Source organism: Natator depressus, chromosome 3 (assembly GCF_965152275.1).
Source record: "Natator depressus isolate rNatDep1 chromosome 3, rNatDep2.hap1, whole genome shotgun sequence".
Lineage (NCBI taxonomy): Eukaryota > Metazoa > Chordata > Testudines > Cheloniidae > Natator > Natator depressus.
This window is the reverse complement of record NC_134236.1, coordinates 100,055,592-100,073,018: the sequence shown is the minus strand read 5'-3', so window position 1 is coordinate 100,073,018 and position 17,427 is coordinate 100,055,592. Positions and strand designations below refer to the sequence as shown.

Sequence of the window (17,427 nt, the reverse complement as noted above, 5' to 3'; positions counted from 1 at the left end):
TGTTTACCCCAGAAGGGGTGGAGTTCTTCTAACTTAATCAGATGGCTAAAACTACCCGCAGGCTAATGGGGAAACTGGGGTAGCAATTGCACCCAATGGTGGATAGGTAAGCCCCAGCTATATGGCTATGGGCAGGCAGTGTAATTTAGTGCAGGGAGACCAAGATCACAAGAGTCCACACCCCAGTCCCTTCTGATTTGTACCGTGTGCTCGTCAGCCATAGCTGAGGAGCTGGGCAAATTAACAGTCATGTAGGTCATTAATTTCCATATGCCAGCAAAGCATGAAGGGTTTTATTCCTGCATCAGTTGCTTAACAACTAATTAATTATAGGCTAAGCTTTCATTGAGGCACTGTCAATATTTTAACAAGAGGCTCTGTCATAGAGTGAATGGCCCCTTTCAGAGGAATTGGGGTTGAGTGCGCCAGTGACTGAAACCCAGTGGGCTTCCTGAAGGTTAAGAGAAACACACTAAAACAAGTCCAAAATGCTTTCAGTGGGCATAATTGAGCCAGAGTACTTTGTGACACAACACAAAGTAAAGTACCAAGCAGAATCTGCAGTTGGAGACGGTGATTCCCAAAACCCAAGGAGAGCCTGGGAAGGGCTGAAAAGCTGTGCCCAGCATAGAAACTTGAAGACAGGACCTCAGGGGAAGGGGCTGTGCCGAGTCAGAGACTGGGGCAGGAGTAACTTTATTTTGAGTTTATTATATGCTAATAAACCAGTCGCCAAGAAGGTCTTGTTTATTAACAACTTCCCAAACAATGTATAGCAAGCCCTTCCCTTCCATTAGTCACAAAACACCTGTTCCGAGATGAATTCCAGGTATAAAACCCACCTGCCTCTCCATCTTTGTTTGTTTTATAAAACACATTTCTATTCTAAGTTGCTGTACTATACCAGCTGAGTTCATGTCTTGTTGACTGGCTAGCTTCTAAAGGTGCAACAGCCTCAATGCACTACGTTTAGTCACAGTGCTAGCTTGATAATAAAAAGTTGAGAACAGTAATCCTTCTAGAACTGTGCATAATGAACTTTTCTTCCTTAAGGAGAGACACTCTCTCTTTTATATATGCTGCTATGTGAGGATACAGTCTATGTCACATAACAGAGACAAGAAACAAATCCAAGGAGCTAAAGGAAGAGAGAGAATAAAAATGGCAAGAAATTCTATGGCATATGAGAAAAGGCTGCTTTACAAGGGGCCATATTAATAAAGCAGTAGTATTGTTTAAAAAGGAAAGAAGAATAAAAATGGCATGTGCGTACAGGAAAATAAACCCAATGGGGTTAGAATTTCTTGTGCTTGCTTATAATTGATTGAATTTCCAGTTTACTTGAGATCTGGCTGTGTAACTTCTTCTATTTACTTTGGTTTAGCTTAAGTAAGGTACTACCCATTATGAGTAAAGTGGCAGAATCTGGCTCTAAGCCATTTCAGCATTTTATTTTATGTAAAATCATTGTTTCAGTCAAAATCAGTATTTTGATCAGAAGCAGGTATTAGCTACTTGTCCAAATATCTGTATTGAATATACCAGTTCATTCATAGTTATCAGTCCTAATATCTAGGAATAAGAAAAGAATCCATGACAAACTGCACCTCTAGATGAAACAGGTATAGTATTTTTCATCTTTTATGTCATAAGCTATATCTGCTTGTGATACAATTGAAAGGAAATCTTTGTGCTGAAAACTTTAGGAGCTCATTTTAATTTCAACTGCGTAGGTGAAGGATGTGGGTTTGTACATATTTATACGCATTTGTCTTTGTTCTGCTTTTATCTTCTAGAGATTGAGAAATATGGGTAAGGAGCTTCTTCTAGAATTAGAAAAAGGATACTGGAAGATAATTCTGTAGCTAAGCATCTCTAAATCTAAAATCCCAAATATACAAAACTAATGGGAATTTAGATTGAATCTTACATGATGCAGATGAGAGTGGAGATTAGACATCAACCATAAATCATGAAATAAATATTTCAAAGGACTCTGACACTTCTGAAGTGTAGCATGTGGGGGTGCAGAATAGAAGGCTTACTCTCTGTGGTATAAAGCAAAGAAGAGGTTTGTGTGACTTGGCATATGAGATTGGATATGAAGTCAGAGCATGGTTAAACATTTTGGGGCTCGGTGTGCCGAAAGATGGATGAATGCAGTTTCCCCCCTAAATCTAAACAAAGAACAATGCCCAAAACACTCAGAAATAATTTAGTTTATAAATATTGGGCTTATTTACTTGATCCCTTAATCGTTGACCCATTCATTTCTGTACACTGACCCAACGTTAAACAAATAAGAAGGTGTATTTAAGCCACAAACATTTGTGGAGCCTCTAAACTAGCATTTACAGACATACTAGCTAACTCCAGTTAACTGGCAATCTTTTAACTTGAGTTAAAATGAGCAAAAACTCTAGTCTAGACACACTCGGTGCAGACAATGTCATGATGTAAAACACAACATGTCCTTGTCTACACTGAATGCTAAATTAATCGTGTTAATTAACATGTTTAACAAAAAGTAATTTCCCACTGTATACATACTCAGTGAGTGGCAGACACAACAACAGACACAAAATTCGCTGTTGAAGAGATCCAAAGGGAGGGTTAAGGAATGTATGCTGACAGATGTGAAATCAAAGTCTGCATAAACTGTGTGATGCTTTAGAAGAGTTTTCCTTCTGATCTAAAAACATTTCATTTATATAAAATATGACCCTTCAGAGTTGCAGGAGTTAAATAGAGCCTATCTATCTAACATTCTCCTTAGCAGCTCTGCAACCTAGAGCGCCTAAATGACTTAGGAGCCTAAGTCACATTTCCAAAGGCACCTAGGGTGGGCTCCATCTAGGGACTGAAGGGTTGCCATGCTGAATGTGTCAGCACCTAACTTTTTGGTACCTAGAAAATCACTGGAACACATTGCAATCCACAAAGCCTGAGTTAAGTTCCTAGGTTCCCTATATAATGGGATCCACAAAACCCAGTACGCTAGGCAGGGAGCTCCCTAAGCTAGCCAGAGAGATGCTGGCCACAGGGGTATATGCTAAATCCCGCCCTCCTCACAGAGATAGGTGCCTAAATCCAGGCTGCAAGGAAACACCTATCCTTGCTAGCAATCCATGAATGGGAACCAGCCACCTGGAGTCAGACAGCTGAGGCTCTTCTTGTAGGTATAAGTTATGTGCTTGCCTGCCTCACATCATACAAAGAGTGTGGGTGTGCTGCCCACTTCATAACTAACTTTTAGCCCAGGGGTTAGAGCATGTGCCTGAGCTGTAAGAGACCCAGGTTCAATTCCCCTCTCTCTGCCAGACAGGGAGAAAGGATTTGAATGAGGTATCCCACCTTTCAGGGGTCTCCATCTCACTCTCTCTCTGGCCCAATGATTAGAGAGAGTGAGAATGACACTGTAGTCCAGTGGCTAGGGCACCCACCAGGGTCTGGTTCAGTCCCCCCTGCTCCAAGCATTTGCTAATTATTTAACCACAGAAGAACAGCTTCAACAAGAGAGGCTGAGGTAGCTACGCTTCAGACTATCCCATAGCACAGAGGTTAGAGCACTCTCCTGAAAGGATCTGCACAGGGATCCCCCCATCTGGTAAAGAGGGGGGAATTGAATCCAAGTTGCCCACACCAGAGGTAAGTGCTCTAATCACTGGGCTAAAAGTTATAAAGTAGGCACCACCACTGGATTTTTAATGAGACCTGATCCAGTAGGCAGCCCCTGAACACACCTACCAGATTGAGTCCTGCACATGGCTTAAGCGGCTAAACATCTAGCTTGCCCCAGTTTGTGAATTGCTCTGGAGCTTCAGTGGGAGATAGGTGTCCAGCTGTCTACGGGCATGTGCACTGCTGCCGCCCACGAGGCAGAAACTTAGCTACCAAGGGAACTTTTACACTGAAAAGTTTGGCATTGCGTGAGTTTAGACACCTACAGAGTTTGATGGGAGTTTTGTGGATCCCATCCCTCATGCCTAACCTACTTAGGCACCTAGTAGGATTTTCACAAGTGCCTTCCTGCCTCTTTAAGGGCCAGATTTTCAAAGGAATTTTGATGCCCAAATCATAGGACATATCTACACGACCCTGCAGTACGGACTACAGGGCTGTGAACTGCAGTGCGCAGGAACGTGTAACTCTCCCATGTAGACACTGCTGGCACAATCTAAAAGGTACTTTTGTTTGCATAACGTAGTCCTCTCTCAAAGAGGAGCATGTTAACATGAAACTAGGTACCTTTTACAAAAAGAAAAGGAGTACGCTGGTGGCATGAACTAAAAGGTACCTATTTCAGAGTAGCAGCTCAGTTCGTCTGTATTCGCAAAAAGAAAAGGAGGACTTGTGGCACCTTAGAGTGCTCTAACCCCTGGGCTTATGCTCAAATAAATTTGTTAGTCTCTAAGGTGCCACAAGTCCTCCTTTTCTTTTTGCAAATACAGACGAACTGAGCTGCTACTCTGAAATAGGTACCTTTTAGTTCATGCCACCAGCGTCCACTATTACACTCTGCAATTCACAATCTGTAGTCCAAACTGCAAAGCCATGTAGACAAGCCCTAAGTGTCTTTTAGTGAGACTGAGGCACTTCTGAAACTTTTACCAGTAGCCAATACCTAGATTAAAATGCCATCCCCTTACAGTGTTATAGAACCATGTTGTCCCATCAAAGCTAACAGTGAAGAGTGTTAGAACACTGAAACCCCTACCTGTGTCAGGCAAGCGTGCTAGACTGTAGTTATACTTGTAGTGGGATGGGCCCTTTGACTAATCAGCCATCATAAGTACCTGTTAGCGTTTAAGACCTCATCAACATTACAAAAGTAACTATGTTTAAATATGGTTGTGGCTGAACCATGTTATACTGTAATCTGGTTTATTAAAATTGCCTGTTGTAACCATGTTAGAGAACGATGTTCTAGACTAGATACCTGCCAGGGTTAAAAAACCATGGCTTTAGAAGATGGTTATAACATGATTATTTTTGTCCACATTGGCAAGACTAAATCATGTAACAGCATACCAGATTTGGGTTACAACCATTTTAACAAAAGTTTAATCATAAGTTTGTTTGTTTGTGGTGTTAACAAGGCATTGATAAAGGTCTAAAAATTTCCTTGAACTACATCACCCCTAGTATTAGGTTGTTTCTAATATTATACAATTCCTAAAGCTAATATTGTGTTTTTTGAGAGGCAGGCTATTAATGAAGGACAAATCAGTATTAATAAAGAATGGAAAACTCATTATTTGAAAAAATATTCCGTTTGCTAAATGACATTGCCACGAACAGTTGAATGATGTTTGTGATACCTTAAAGATATGAAGAAATCATTATAAAATGTATGGTAAAGCTATATAGTGCTTTCAATTTAAATTAGTATTAAATTAGTGTGAACTAGCTAAACATCCACATGAGGGCATCATTAGAGCTTCTAATCATTCACACTTATACTCAATTTGTTGACAGCTAGCCAAAAGTTATGAAAACTAAGATACCAAAAGAAATTTAGCAGTGTTGTTGTAGCCATGTTGGTCCCAAAATATCAGAGACACAAGGTAGGTAAGATAGTATCTTTTTCTTACACCAACTTCTGCTAGTGAAAGAAAGAGACATGCTTTCAAGCTACACAGAGCTCCTCTTGAGGTCTGGGAAAAGTACTCCGAGGGTATGTCTACTCTGCAATGTAAGCCCAGGGTTCGAACTGAGGCTCCAGACTAACCCCCCTCCGTCTACACACAAATCATGCTAATCCAGGGTTGCACAGGGTACGTCTACACTACAATTAGACACCAGCCGCAGGTGTCTAATGGCAGTTTAGACCTACCCACGAGGATGGAGAGTCCAAGCCTGAGTCAAGCTGGGATCCAGGGTTCAATCCCTATTGCTTTGCAGTATAGACACAGCCCCAATGGACTCGTGCTCTGGGGGTACATCTACACAGCAATTAAACACATACAGTTAGCCCGGGTCAGCTGACTTGGACTCATGGGGGTCAGGCTGCTGGGCTAAAACTGCTATTTAGACATTCGAGCTCAGGCTGGAACCTGATCTGGGATCCCATGAGGGGCCTTCAGCCTGAGCCCGAACATCTACACAGCAATTTTTAGCCCCGCAGCCTGAGCCCTGCAAGCCTGAGTCAGCTGACCCAGGCCAGCTGCTGCCATGCCATGGGTCTTTTATTCCAGTGTAGACGTACCGTGGGAGTTTGCCGAAAGTATTCCACAGTCCCATGGGCCAATTTTCTTTATCTTCTGGACAGTCCAGTTTGGTGGATAGTCAAGTTTCCCCACACTGCACCATGGACAAAGAGCTGGAGTGTCCACATTTAAGGAGGGTAATAGGAAGTCTGGGCTATGGGTGGTTGGATTCAGGCCCACGTAATGCAGTGTAGCCTCTGGAGCTCCAGGAGTTCAACAGTTCCTAACCTGGAGTTACAAATGAGCATTCATGCTCAAGCTCTAGGTTAACAAATCCATGGTCTACTAACTTGGGTTCAATTAACCCTGGGCTTACACTGTAGCATAGACATACCCAGAATGTCACAGCTAAATACAAGGTGGAACAGATTGTTTAACATAAAGTAGTGAACACGTTTTGTAAGAGACCATTCAAGGTGAAGTGGCCTGTTAACATCTCTGCAGTCATTACCTCCACCCCCAACACACTTTTCAAGATCCCTGGGTTCTACACATGCCTATTCCAACTTGTGGTGTACCTCATCCCGTGCACTAAATGGCCCAATAGCAACTACATGGGTGAAATCAGATAGCCACTATGCTCTCGAATGAACTCACACAGATAAATGATAAAAGACAAAAATACCATATCACACATGGGAGAACACTTTTCACAAAACAATCACTCTTGTTGTCTTATCTGACCTCTCAGTCCTCACTGTCATAAGAAACCTGCACAACACCTTCAAAAGATGAGCCTTGGTGCTTAAATGCATAACTTTGCTAGACACTAAAAATCATACTCCTAATAGAGATGCTGGATTTATGTCTTACTACAACAATCTGTAACCAACTAACCTCCCTTTTTGTCCTATGACTGCAGTGGTGTTAATGGACCAATTCACCTTGAATGGTCTTTTAAAATATGTGTTCACTACTTATCCTAAATAATCTGTTCCAACTTGTATTTAGCTGGGACAGTCTCAGTACCTTTTCCAGACCTGAAGAAAAGCTGTGTAAGCTCAAAAGCTTGTCTCTCTCATCAACAGAAGTTGGTCTAATAAAAGATGTTACCTCACCCACCTTGTCTCTCAGAATCAGTTTAAGTCATACAAAAACAGTGAATTAATATTTCATATATACAAAATCATGAGGGGGCACTTATGGGAATGTCAATATCTCAATATAAAAAAATATTTATGAAGCCTAAATTTGGAACTCACAAATGAGTTCTTCTTACAAACGCTTTTGAAATGGGACCTTACCTACTACCATTAGCGTTAAAATGACATAGAATGACCACACTTTGGTTACAATGCTCAAAACTGCAGATGGCAAGAATCTGCAAGGAGCAAAACAACATATCAGTAATGAGACATTAGGAGAAAGTCATGCTGAAACATAGAGGGGTACATTATCAGAATGGTACATAGGGATTTGGGCAGCAAAATTCCCTTCAGCAAATATATAATTGCTTAGCTATTTTTTTCTACATTAGATAACCCTATCAGCATCCACGATGTTAGGGCACAGGATTTAGGGCTGATCCTTTGACTTTGTCACCCCTCTGCTTGAACTGATGAAAACCAGCAGCAACAACGTGAAGCTAGAAAGTGGAAGCTATGGTAAGAAAAGAGGAGTGCAGCCATCCAGTGCCTTTTTGCCTTTTTCCATGTGAGGGAAGTTCCTATTCCCACCAACTCAGGCATCTAAAAACCCTAGCTAGAATAAGGGCCAATGAGATACTAAGGAAGAACAGTTTCCTGTGCCAGCATGCTGTATTTCTAGTTTGCCCACCCAGTGGTCCAATTCCTGTCCACACAGAGACCTGCTTCTGCTCAGATAGCCCTCCCTCCACCATTCTGCCTTCCCTACCTCAGATACCTGTTTCCCTTCCTCGACCCAAACCAGTCAGCCTTTGCTCCTGTTACACCAATAAAATAAAAACCAGCAGGATCTTATTAAAGGGGAAAAGGCAAAATGCCACATGTATTGTGAATACAGAAAGAATAATAGTAAGCAGTTAGTTATAGCTATAACATTCCATTCAATCCCATATTTATTCACACATTCACTCATTCATTCATACACACACACACACACACACACACACACACACAGAGGTTCTGCAAGGTTGTTATCATAGTTACCATCTTTAGAGTTGCTCATGCCAAGCCACTGGCCAGGTGGCCTGGACATGAGGAGGGAACAGGGCCTTGTCAGATGCTCATCTGATGCTCCTGGAAGCTGGTTTGCAGAATCAGACCCCAAAGTTCTCACTTTCCAGAGTCCATTTTTATAGGAATTTCTTCCTATGTCAGTCTATGGGAATTGCTTCATCATGCTGTTGCTGAATCAATCAGCAGACGGCACATTCCTGACGGCTCTGTGCTGCCAGATGTTATCTTGTTCTTTGGTTCTCCCATTCTTGAGGCTGTTGGGTGGATTCCAGTCTGCCCTCCGGGGGTCCTCTGGTTATTTCCACTTGACGCCTTCTTCAGCCGATGGACACTGAATTCTTAGGCTGGCACCTCCCTGATCATTCAGTTATTATCCACACCAAGCATCCATCCACATACATCCTCTATCTCTATTTTAATCACAATTGTTAACAAAGCGAGATGAATACAACGAAAGGGCGGGGAGTCTCTGGGTGCTGTTTCTGTTGTTATAGAGTATTGCTTTGAGTCTCTCTCTGTGTGAGTGGTTGTTGTTACAAAGAATTGCTTTGAGAAGAGACTCTGTCTTAGAATGTACTAACACAATTAGCAGCTTGCAAGTTTCACACAGAGGGAGAGAAACAATACCTAAAACCAAGAGACCTCTTAATTAGTAATACCCTGGAATTTAAACTATGGGGAATCAAACTCATTTGTGATTTTAATACAGAACTTCTTTAATATGATCCAACACTCCCACCTCCTATCCCTTACCTACTTTGCCACAGAGCACCCAGGGTTCCCTTGTACTCCCTGAGACCTAACTCACTGTCCACTATGCACTCAGAACTAAATTTCAAATACCTATTTCTAACTCCAGCTCTGTCCCAGAGTGTAGCCACTCTGAAACAAGGCAAAGTTGTTGTTGCTTGGTTGTGAAACTATAAATCAGTATACTTCTGCTCAGCTATTTGTGGAAAATGTACCACACCACATTCAAAATCAGTACCAGTCACTACCACTACAGACAGGATTCCTGCTAAAGAATTTGTAGAACTGTAGGCTACCAGGACTGAGAAAAAAAGAGAATGTTCCTAACATATGAAGAACAATAAACAGAATACTGGCTAAAGAACTGAGGTACCAGTTATAGACCTAATAATGGATGTGTCTCAGGTCCTGTATTTAGCTGAAAACGGAAGCTCTTCATTCACAGAGTCTGGTTTTATGCCTCTCATAAATTAGATGCATTATGTGGTTTGTGGACAGGACCTCAACCTCGCTCAGACAGATGTTGGAATTGATCGGCAGTACATAAAATCTGACATAGCAAGTGACCCATACCTACATGAAAGCTTTATTAATGCACATCATAGGTTAAAATTTATTCACAGTTACACATGCAAAGTTCTTTTTGAAGCTGTTAGGGGACCCACTTCTACCTGTAGGTAGAATCTGGCCCTATGTTGTTAATAAGCTACCTTATCTTGGTCCTGAATCTGACTGCTCTCAGTTACAGATGTACATCAATTAATTTCATCAATGGGAGATGCCCCTTATTTACACCAATTTGGTGTAAAGATCAGAATCAGATACCTAAAATATAAATAACGTATTTGTGTTTAAATTAGAAATGAAAAAGAATCCAAACTTAAACTATTCAGGAAATCATATTAAAAGCTGGTGATTTGGATTGTGATACTTGTATAAGCAACCCAGAGATTATTTCAATAAGAAGTTAAAAGGCCACATGAAAGAGAATCTAGAGTTATGTTTTTCCAGTTACTGTAAAATTTATAGTATGTTTCTTGCTTTAGGGTCTCTTCAGACCATCACAGAGGATTGCTCGTATTAGTCAGTTTTCTATCTCTAAATCATTAACCCAATTTCTTGATACATTGCTCAAGAGAAAAGAAGGTCAATAAATCTGCCTCTGCAGACTACAAAGCACCAGCAGGTAAGTGTGGCTTTTTTCTTTTCTAAGAAAACACTTCTGGATTGTCAGCTGTGTGGGAATGCTGAGTGAAGAAGTTGGGAAGGTGGGAGAAATGTATGGGGGGGAAGATATCTGTAATAGATTGAAGCAGTAGGTATCTACCAACATTCATATGACCACAGAGGGTACATCTACACTGCAATAAAATAACTGCAGCTGGCCCGTGTCAGCTGACTCGGGCTCAGGCTGTGGGGCTATAAAATTGAAATGTAGACTTTAATGCTCAGGCTGGGATCTCAGAGCCCAGGCTCCAGCCCGAATACCTTTGCTGCAATTTTATAGGCCTGCAGCCTGAGTCCCATGAGCCCAAGTCAGCTGACATGGGCCAGCAGCAGGTGTTTTATTGCAGTGTAGATATGTACAGAGCTACTTATCTTTCGGTTTACAGTGTGTGGGGGGATGGTCATGCTATATATACACTACCAATTATGTTTTATTTTTAAATAGCATCCTAGGGATGCTTTTCTAAAAGTAGACTATTCAGACAGCTAATGTGACAAGTGAAAACAAAATGAATACTCAAGTATATTTAAGGGTTATTCATTAGTATCTAAAATTCTGTATGGCACCTTTCACAAATATCTATTTTATTTGCATTGCTGTAGTGTTTAGAGGCTAATCAGTCAGTGATCAGAGTCCCATTGTGGCAAGCACTGTTCAAACATACAATGAAGGGACAGTTGCTACTCCAAAAAGCTTACAATTTAAGTATAAGACAAGAGACAGCAGATGGATACAACAAACAGATGGCAGAGCACAAGGTAATAGTGAGACCATTATTAGTAGTGTAATAAGTAGCAGTCACAGGATACCAGTTGCCTAAACATTATCAAGTGTATTTTAGGCATCCTATCATAGGTGTGTCTTAAAAAGAGATGTAAAGAAAGCTCATTCACCTCCTCTACAGTGGCCTTGTGGATTTTGACATTGTAGAAGCAGTGGCATGGGAAAAATTGTAAAGGTGCTTATTGGAAAATTTGACAAATGTGCTGTCATAAATATAAAGGGAAGGGTAACCACCTTCCTGTCCACAGTGCTATAAAATCCCTCCTGGCCAGAGGCAAAACCCTTTCACCTGTAAAGGGTTAAGAAGCGAAGATAACCTCTCTGGCACCTGACCAAAAAGGAGACAAGATACTTTCAAAGCTGGAGGGGGAGTGGGGACAAAGGGTCTGTCTGTCGGTGTGATGCTTTTGCCAGGAACAGATCAGGAATGCATCTCAGAACTCCTGTAAAAAGTTAGTAAGGAATCTAGCTAGAAATGCGTTAGATTTCCTTTTGTTTAATGGCTGGTAAAATAGCTGTGCTGAATGGAATGTATATTCCTGTTTTTGTGGCTTTTTGTAACTTAAGGTTTTGCCTAGAGGGATTCTCTATGTTTTGAATCTGATTATCCTGTAAGGTATTTACCATCCTGATTTTACAGAGGTGATTATTTTACTTTTTCTTTAATTAAAGTCTTCTTTTAAGAACCTGATTGCTTTTTTCATTGTTCTTAAGATCCAAGGGTTTGGGTCTGTGTTCACCTGTACAAATTGGTGAGGATTTTTATCAAGCCTTCCCCAGGAAAGAGGGTGTAGGGCTTGGGGGGATATTTTGGGGGGAAGACGTCTCCAAATGGGCTCTTTCCTTGTTCTTTGTTTAACACGCTTGGTGGCGGCAGCATAGGGTTCAAGGACAAGGCAAAATTTGTACTTTGAGGAAGTTTTTAACCTAAGCTGGTAAGAATAAGCTTAGGGGGTCTTTCATGCAAGTCCCCACATCTGTACCCTAGAGTTTAGAGTGGGGAAGGAACCTTGACATGTGCTATCAAGGATGGCACTGCAGATATGATTGGCAGGTTGATAATATGTATGTGAGAGGCCATGAAGGGCCATAAAAGAGAAAACAAGTTAGTCTGTGCTTGTTCAAGGCAATCAATGTACTGCAGCAAAAACAACCACCAATGTCACAGTTCAGCAGGCTAAGTAAGTAAGTAACTGGATGAAAAACTGTTTAGTTTTAAAATGTGCACAGGAATTAGCAGCTCAAATACCAGGAGGGCAAAAGTTCCATCCAAAATGAACAAAAGCCTGACACTGAGATAACGGATGACAGAGATGCAAGCAATAAGGACCACACAGAGTGAACATAGAGGACAGAAGGCAGAGATGAACCAGATCAGGGAACTACGTGCAAAGGCCTGGAATGTTAGACACAGAATGTTACCCTGAATTCATAACTTAACCAGTACAGATGACTAAATAAGAGAGTAACATGGAGGAGAGAAAAGAGGCAATGAAAAAAAAAAAAATCAAATGAACCACATGATTCTGTATCTACGGCAAATGAGAAATCAATGAGACAGAAAGACCACTGAGAATTGAGTTACAGGTGAATCAAAGCAGGCACCATTTTAACTGTGAGAACTATATAACACAGTCAGGACTGCTTACTTGACCCGGGAGCTGGTCAAACCCTGGTGGTTCATTTTGAGGATTCAATTCTATATAACTAAAGCCTACCAGAAATATCCCTCCTCCTTTTCTACCCCTTTACTCCTTCCAGTCACAGGCACCCTTTACTTCACAATTTTGTCTTTGGTTGGTAGTGAGTGGTCCATCCTCTTCTGCATGCTCCCTAACAGTACCCCTCACTGGTGTGCTTGATGCATGCTTCCCACCTCTGTCATGTGGATCACTAGGTAGGGCCACTCTCCTGAAACATCATGGTCTTCAAGGAGGCCAAGAAGCTGACCTTAGCAACCACATAGGACCTGCTACAGAGCTCGCAGAAGTCAATGGAAAGGCTCCATATTGACTCCATAGATGCTGGATTAGGGTCATAGGCAAAAAGTGAGAGAAATAAGCTGTACAGGCAGGAGACCTCCATAAGTCTCTGGCATCTAGGTAGGGTAACACCTGCAAGAAGAGGTTGGGCTGTGTGGCTAGCATCAATCTATGTATACCTGACTCTTGTGGTCCTGGGCTGATGACTGAGGGCTTTGCTGTAAACCAGATGTATCCTAACTAACTGAGAGGCTGGGTTCTGCTTCCTATACAAGTGCCCTTTAAATAGCCATGAATTTCAGAAATGTTTAACAAATGGAATCTGCAAGTCTTTACAGCTGAGTTGGTGTGTGGGTAAAAGCGCAGGTCAGAATCAGTGATACTCCCAAGAGTTGTGCTTTTGGGCTGGGGTTAAAACAAGAAGATTAACCGCAAAATAGAAAGACCCAACTATGGAAAACAGTAGTGGGGCCAGGAAAAAAAAAAAAAAAGATTTCTTCCTTTGTCCTAGTTATTAAAAAATAGATCCCCAAGCTGCCATTAGGGACAGCTCATTTCTTTGTTGATCCTTTTTCTCTTTTCATCCTGACGTTCTGCCTTTTTAGAGGACTTGTTGCCAATTCTAGGTGGGAAGCATAGATACTCCTAATAGTGTGGAGCTACTTAAAACTGTGCTTGGAAACATTCACAGGGAAAGTCTGGCTACATTATATATTTAATTGTCTTGGTATGGTGGGGGAGCGGGGTGGGTAGGGCGCTGCTAGAATGCAACAGCACTTGCATGCTACCCTGCCAACCCAGCTTAGAGGGAACACTGCAGGTACCTAGCAACAGGTCGGCACCAATGCCGCACCTGCTGGCCTCTCAGCAAGAGTGCTGTCACTGCATGTTGCCATGACAGCAAAAGTACAAGAACCAGTACATCACGGCTGGGCAGCCTCACCGCAGAAGCACAGATTTAGAACTCCCAATATCTGTTGGGCGTCTATTTTTGCAGATGTATAAATCCATAAATATGGCAAGAACCAAGCTAACAGCACAAGTGTCCAGTTCTACAGTGTGTTTCTGAGTGTGCTCCTAAAACACTGGAACTTAGACAGGTCTCCACAGCTGCAGAAACAAGACAACGTATTGGATGATTTAGCCTGCCATGGAGCCACTGGGACAAATTCACGGGTGACTAACAGTCTGGAAGGAATTACAACCTCTTCCACCATGACCACCTCCAATGTGAAGGTCTCACCAACTGAGACTCCCATACACACAACCTACACAAGGATTTTTTCACAAAAAAGTTCCCACTCTTGCTAGAACCATTTCAGCTCCACCGGGTCAGTAACAGTGGGAACCCTAGTGTAAATTACAGAAAGCCTACCTGGTAAGCCTGGACCATGATATCCCCTAAACTCCCTTCCAGTACTCCTAGAGAATGCAAACCACCCAGAAGCCCACAGCCCTGACAACCCTCTGAACTAGCCAGCAGAGCTGGTCAGAAGCAGAGATTTGAGCATGCTGTCTCATCCTAGTTCCCCGGCTCATAATCGAGTCCCAAAGCTCCACTCCAGGTGGTGCAGCTTCATACTGCTCCCCAACATTACTCCACTATTGCTGTCACTGCTCCTTAGTACACACCATGTCTGTGCTTGACTAAAGTCATCTGATCCTAATTGTGTCACATAATATAGAATGTTTTGTGCTGTGAAACACATTGCTATAAAACATGCAAGCAGTGCAATTCAACCAAGTTAACCTGGCTGTTGGAATCTTAATTTTTGCATTTTCTGACACTCGGGAATTAGCTGTGCAACTGAGCTTTGCATCAAGATTGATTTTTGTGTTTAATGACATATTTTGGCTTGGTGAGATGTTCTGATGAACTCGCTTTAATTGTGCTTGCCCTGGCCTTATGCTAGTATGTACTTCATTGCTTAATCCATGCCTGCTCCAATTTTCTCCACTGCAAGCTACAGCTATCTTTCCCCACTGCTTTAGTACTTATACCCTCCCCCCATTTAAATGGATTCCTCACTGTCTTACTGTAAGCCCCAAAGCAACCCCCTTTTCTTTATTGAATCAATTATTTGAAAAATCTATTACTTTAAAAAAGAATGTGGGCAATAAAAAACATGGAGACAGGGCAGGCAGAACAGAGTAGGGGTAGAAGGGAAGAGAATTATAGTTTTATTTGTGCATGCAAGGTGAGCTGGGGAAGGGAGGTGCTTTTCAGCATGGCTTGGTTCATCTATATTGTTATACCTACCTCCTCTCTTAGCCAGCACACATGGTATGGGGAAACTGCAGTTTTTAAGGAACTTTATTTCTCTGACATAGTAACTAGGTTACATCATAGGAATGCCAATTTTGAGGACTAATGTTAGCTGGGGATTAATGACAAGCATTTCTTTACTTTGTTGAAACTGATGGTCAGCAAGGGATATTGCTTCAAGTAGAGAACTCCTGACTCACATGTCCTATGGGTAAAATATTAAAGACCCCAATATACCACATGGTTTTAGACAGTGCTACAGTAAAGTGATGATCCTGGATATCAGTAATATAAATATATTTAAATGGGTTAGATTCAACCCTGGATTTATGCTGGCAGGAATACTATTCATCTTTAGAACACAAAACAATTTACCAAGGGGACTGTCCCCATTCTGTAGATGGAGTAACTGCTACACACACACGCGCGCGCACACACACACACAAATAAGGTAAAATTTTAGAAAGTGTCCAAATCCCATTTTCAAAAGTGACTTAGGCTCCTAGGTCTCTTAGACCTTTTGGAAAATATTATCCTTAGGTTCTCAACTAGCAAACATTTATGCGCGTGCTTAACTTTAAGCATGTGAATAGTCACATTGACAATTAGATCTCCCCTCACTCCTTTCTTTTTCCTATCTAATAATATGGCTATGGCTCCTTCTCATTGACATGCAATAACCTCCCCAGCTCCCTACTTACGCATAAGCCACTAATAGGCTTTGGCTCTTACCCGTCCTCCCTGCTAACCTTTTCCCTCTTCACTCCTCTGCTGTCCACATCCACCAACTTCTTAAGGAATCTCTTTTTAGGCTCAGGGTTTGTGGCAGCCTCTCTGCTGGTGAATCCAGATCTTGCAGGGTGTGGATTGTGTAGCCACATTTTGTGCTGTCTATTAGAATTTGTAAATGGAAAAACAAAGGAAAACCATTTAAAAAAAAAAAGAAAGAAAAAAAAGAAAAGAACATGCCATGCTGTCAGTAGTCCTAATCTGTTTATATGGTGACTTTTTTTTCTATTTTAGGATATAATCTTTGGCATTTTTCACTCTTTATTTCAGCATTCCAATCTGTTCGGGATATTTGTCTCTATAAACTGCAAACAGAAACAGAAAAAAAAATTTTTTTTTTGACTCCCACTGCTAAAAAAACATAACTCACGAGTAAGGCTGTGAGTCTTTCACAGAGGTCCCGGAAGTCCTGGATTCTGTGACTTTCTGGGACCTTCGTGACTTCTGCAGCTGCACCGGCTGCTGCTGGGGTGGCCTCGAGGCCAGCTGTACTGGCTGCTGCTCAGGCAGCCGGCCCTGGGGCCACCCGAGCAGCAGCCAGTGCAGCTGGCCCTGGGGGCCGCTGGAGCAGCATTTGTCCTGCCCCAGAGCACCAGTCCCGAAGCAGCAGTCCTAGGGGCAGCTCCAGAGCCCGTCAGAGCAGCAGGCGGCCAGGGACAGTGAGCCCCTACCGTCAGAGCAGGGGCCAGCTGTCAATCCCCCGGGGGACCCCAGAGCAAATGTGCCCTTGGGCCCCAGGAGCAGCTAAGATTTAGTCAGAGATATTTTTAGTAAAAGTCATGGACAGGTCACGGTCATGAACTGTTGTTTATTGCCTGTGATCTGTCCATGACTTTTACTAAAAATACCCATGACTAAATCTTAGCCTTACTCATGAGAGATTCTTTTAAAGTCTAATTGGATTAATATGGCAATAATATTTTTTTAAGTAAAAATTCTCAGAGAAAGGTTAGCAAAATTGCTACTAAAGATTTATCTGCCTGTTGCTGAGGGAGCCTTTCTGATTACAAAATGCCTTTAATCTCTCTCTCTTAAAACAGGTTTCTATGCAGTTCAGAATCCACTTTAAATCCCAAGAACTCTCTTCCTACTAAATTTTGTAGGAAGAGGAAGAATGTATCAAATCCCATTGCAAAAGAAAGATATCGATCTGTCTGTCTGTCTAACAGCATACTGACATACTGTGCAATAGAAGAATTCCTTCTAAACTCTCTGCTGGCTGAATATTAACCAGATTTAGCATCAATATTCTTATGCTGCT

The 17,427-nt window shown here is 41.9% G+C and overlaps 2 protein-coding genes across 3 annotated transcripts in view; one reads left to right on the top strand and one right to left on the bottom strand.

Moving 5' to 3' along the window:
- Nucleotides 1-17,427, top strand: part of SAMD3 (sterile alpha motif domain containing 3) — a 309,380-nt gene that overhangs the window by 29,349 nt on the left and 262,604 nt on the right. The gene's annotated exons all lie outside the window — the stretch shown is intronic.
- The window catches only part of TMEM200A (transmembrane protein 200A), an 86,706-nt gene that overhangs the window by 10,099 nt on the left and 59,180 nt on the right, over nucleotides 1-17,427 (bottom strand). The window contains exon 3 of one of the 2 annotated variants that reach the window (XM_074948414.1): nucleotides 16,110-16,268. The exons of the other annotated variant lie outside the window; for it this stretch is intronic. Coding sequence (XP_074804515.1) covers nucleotides 16,110-16,258 — 149 coding nt within the window. The 5' untranslated portion in view covers nucleotides 16,259-16,268. The remainder of the gene's footprint in view (nucleotides 1-16,109; nucleotides 16,269-17,427) is intronic. 2 annotated transcript variants of the gene reach the window in all.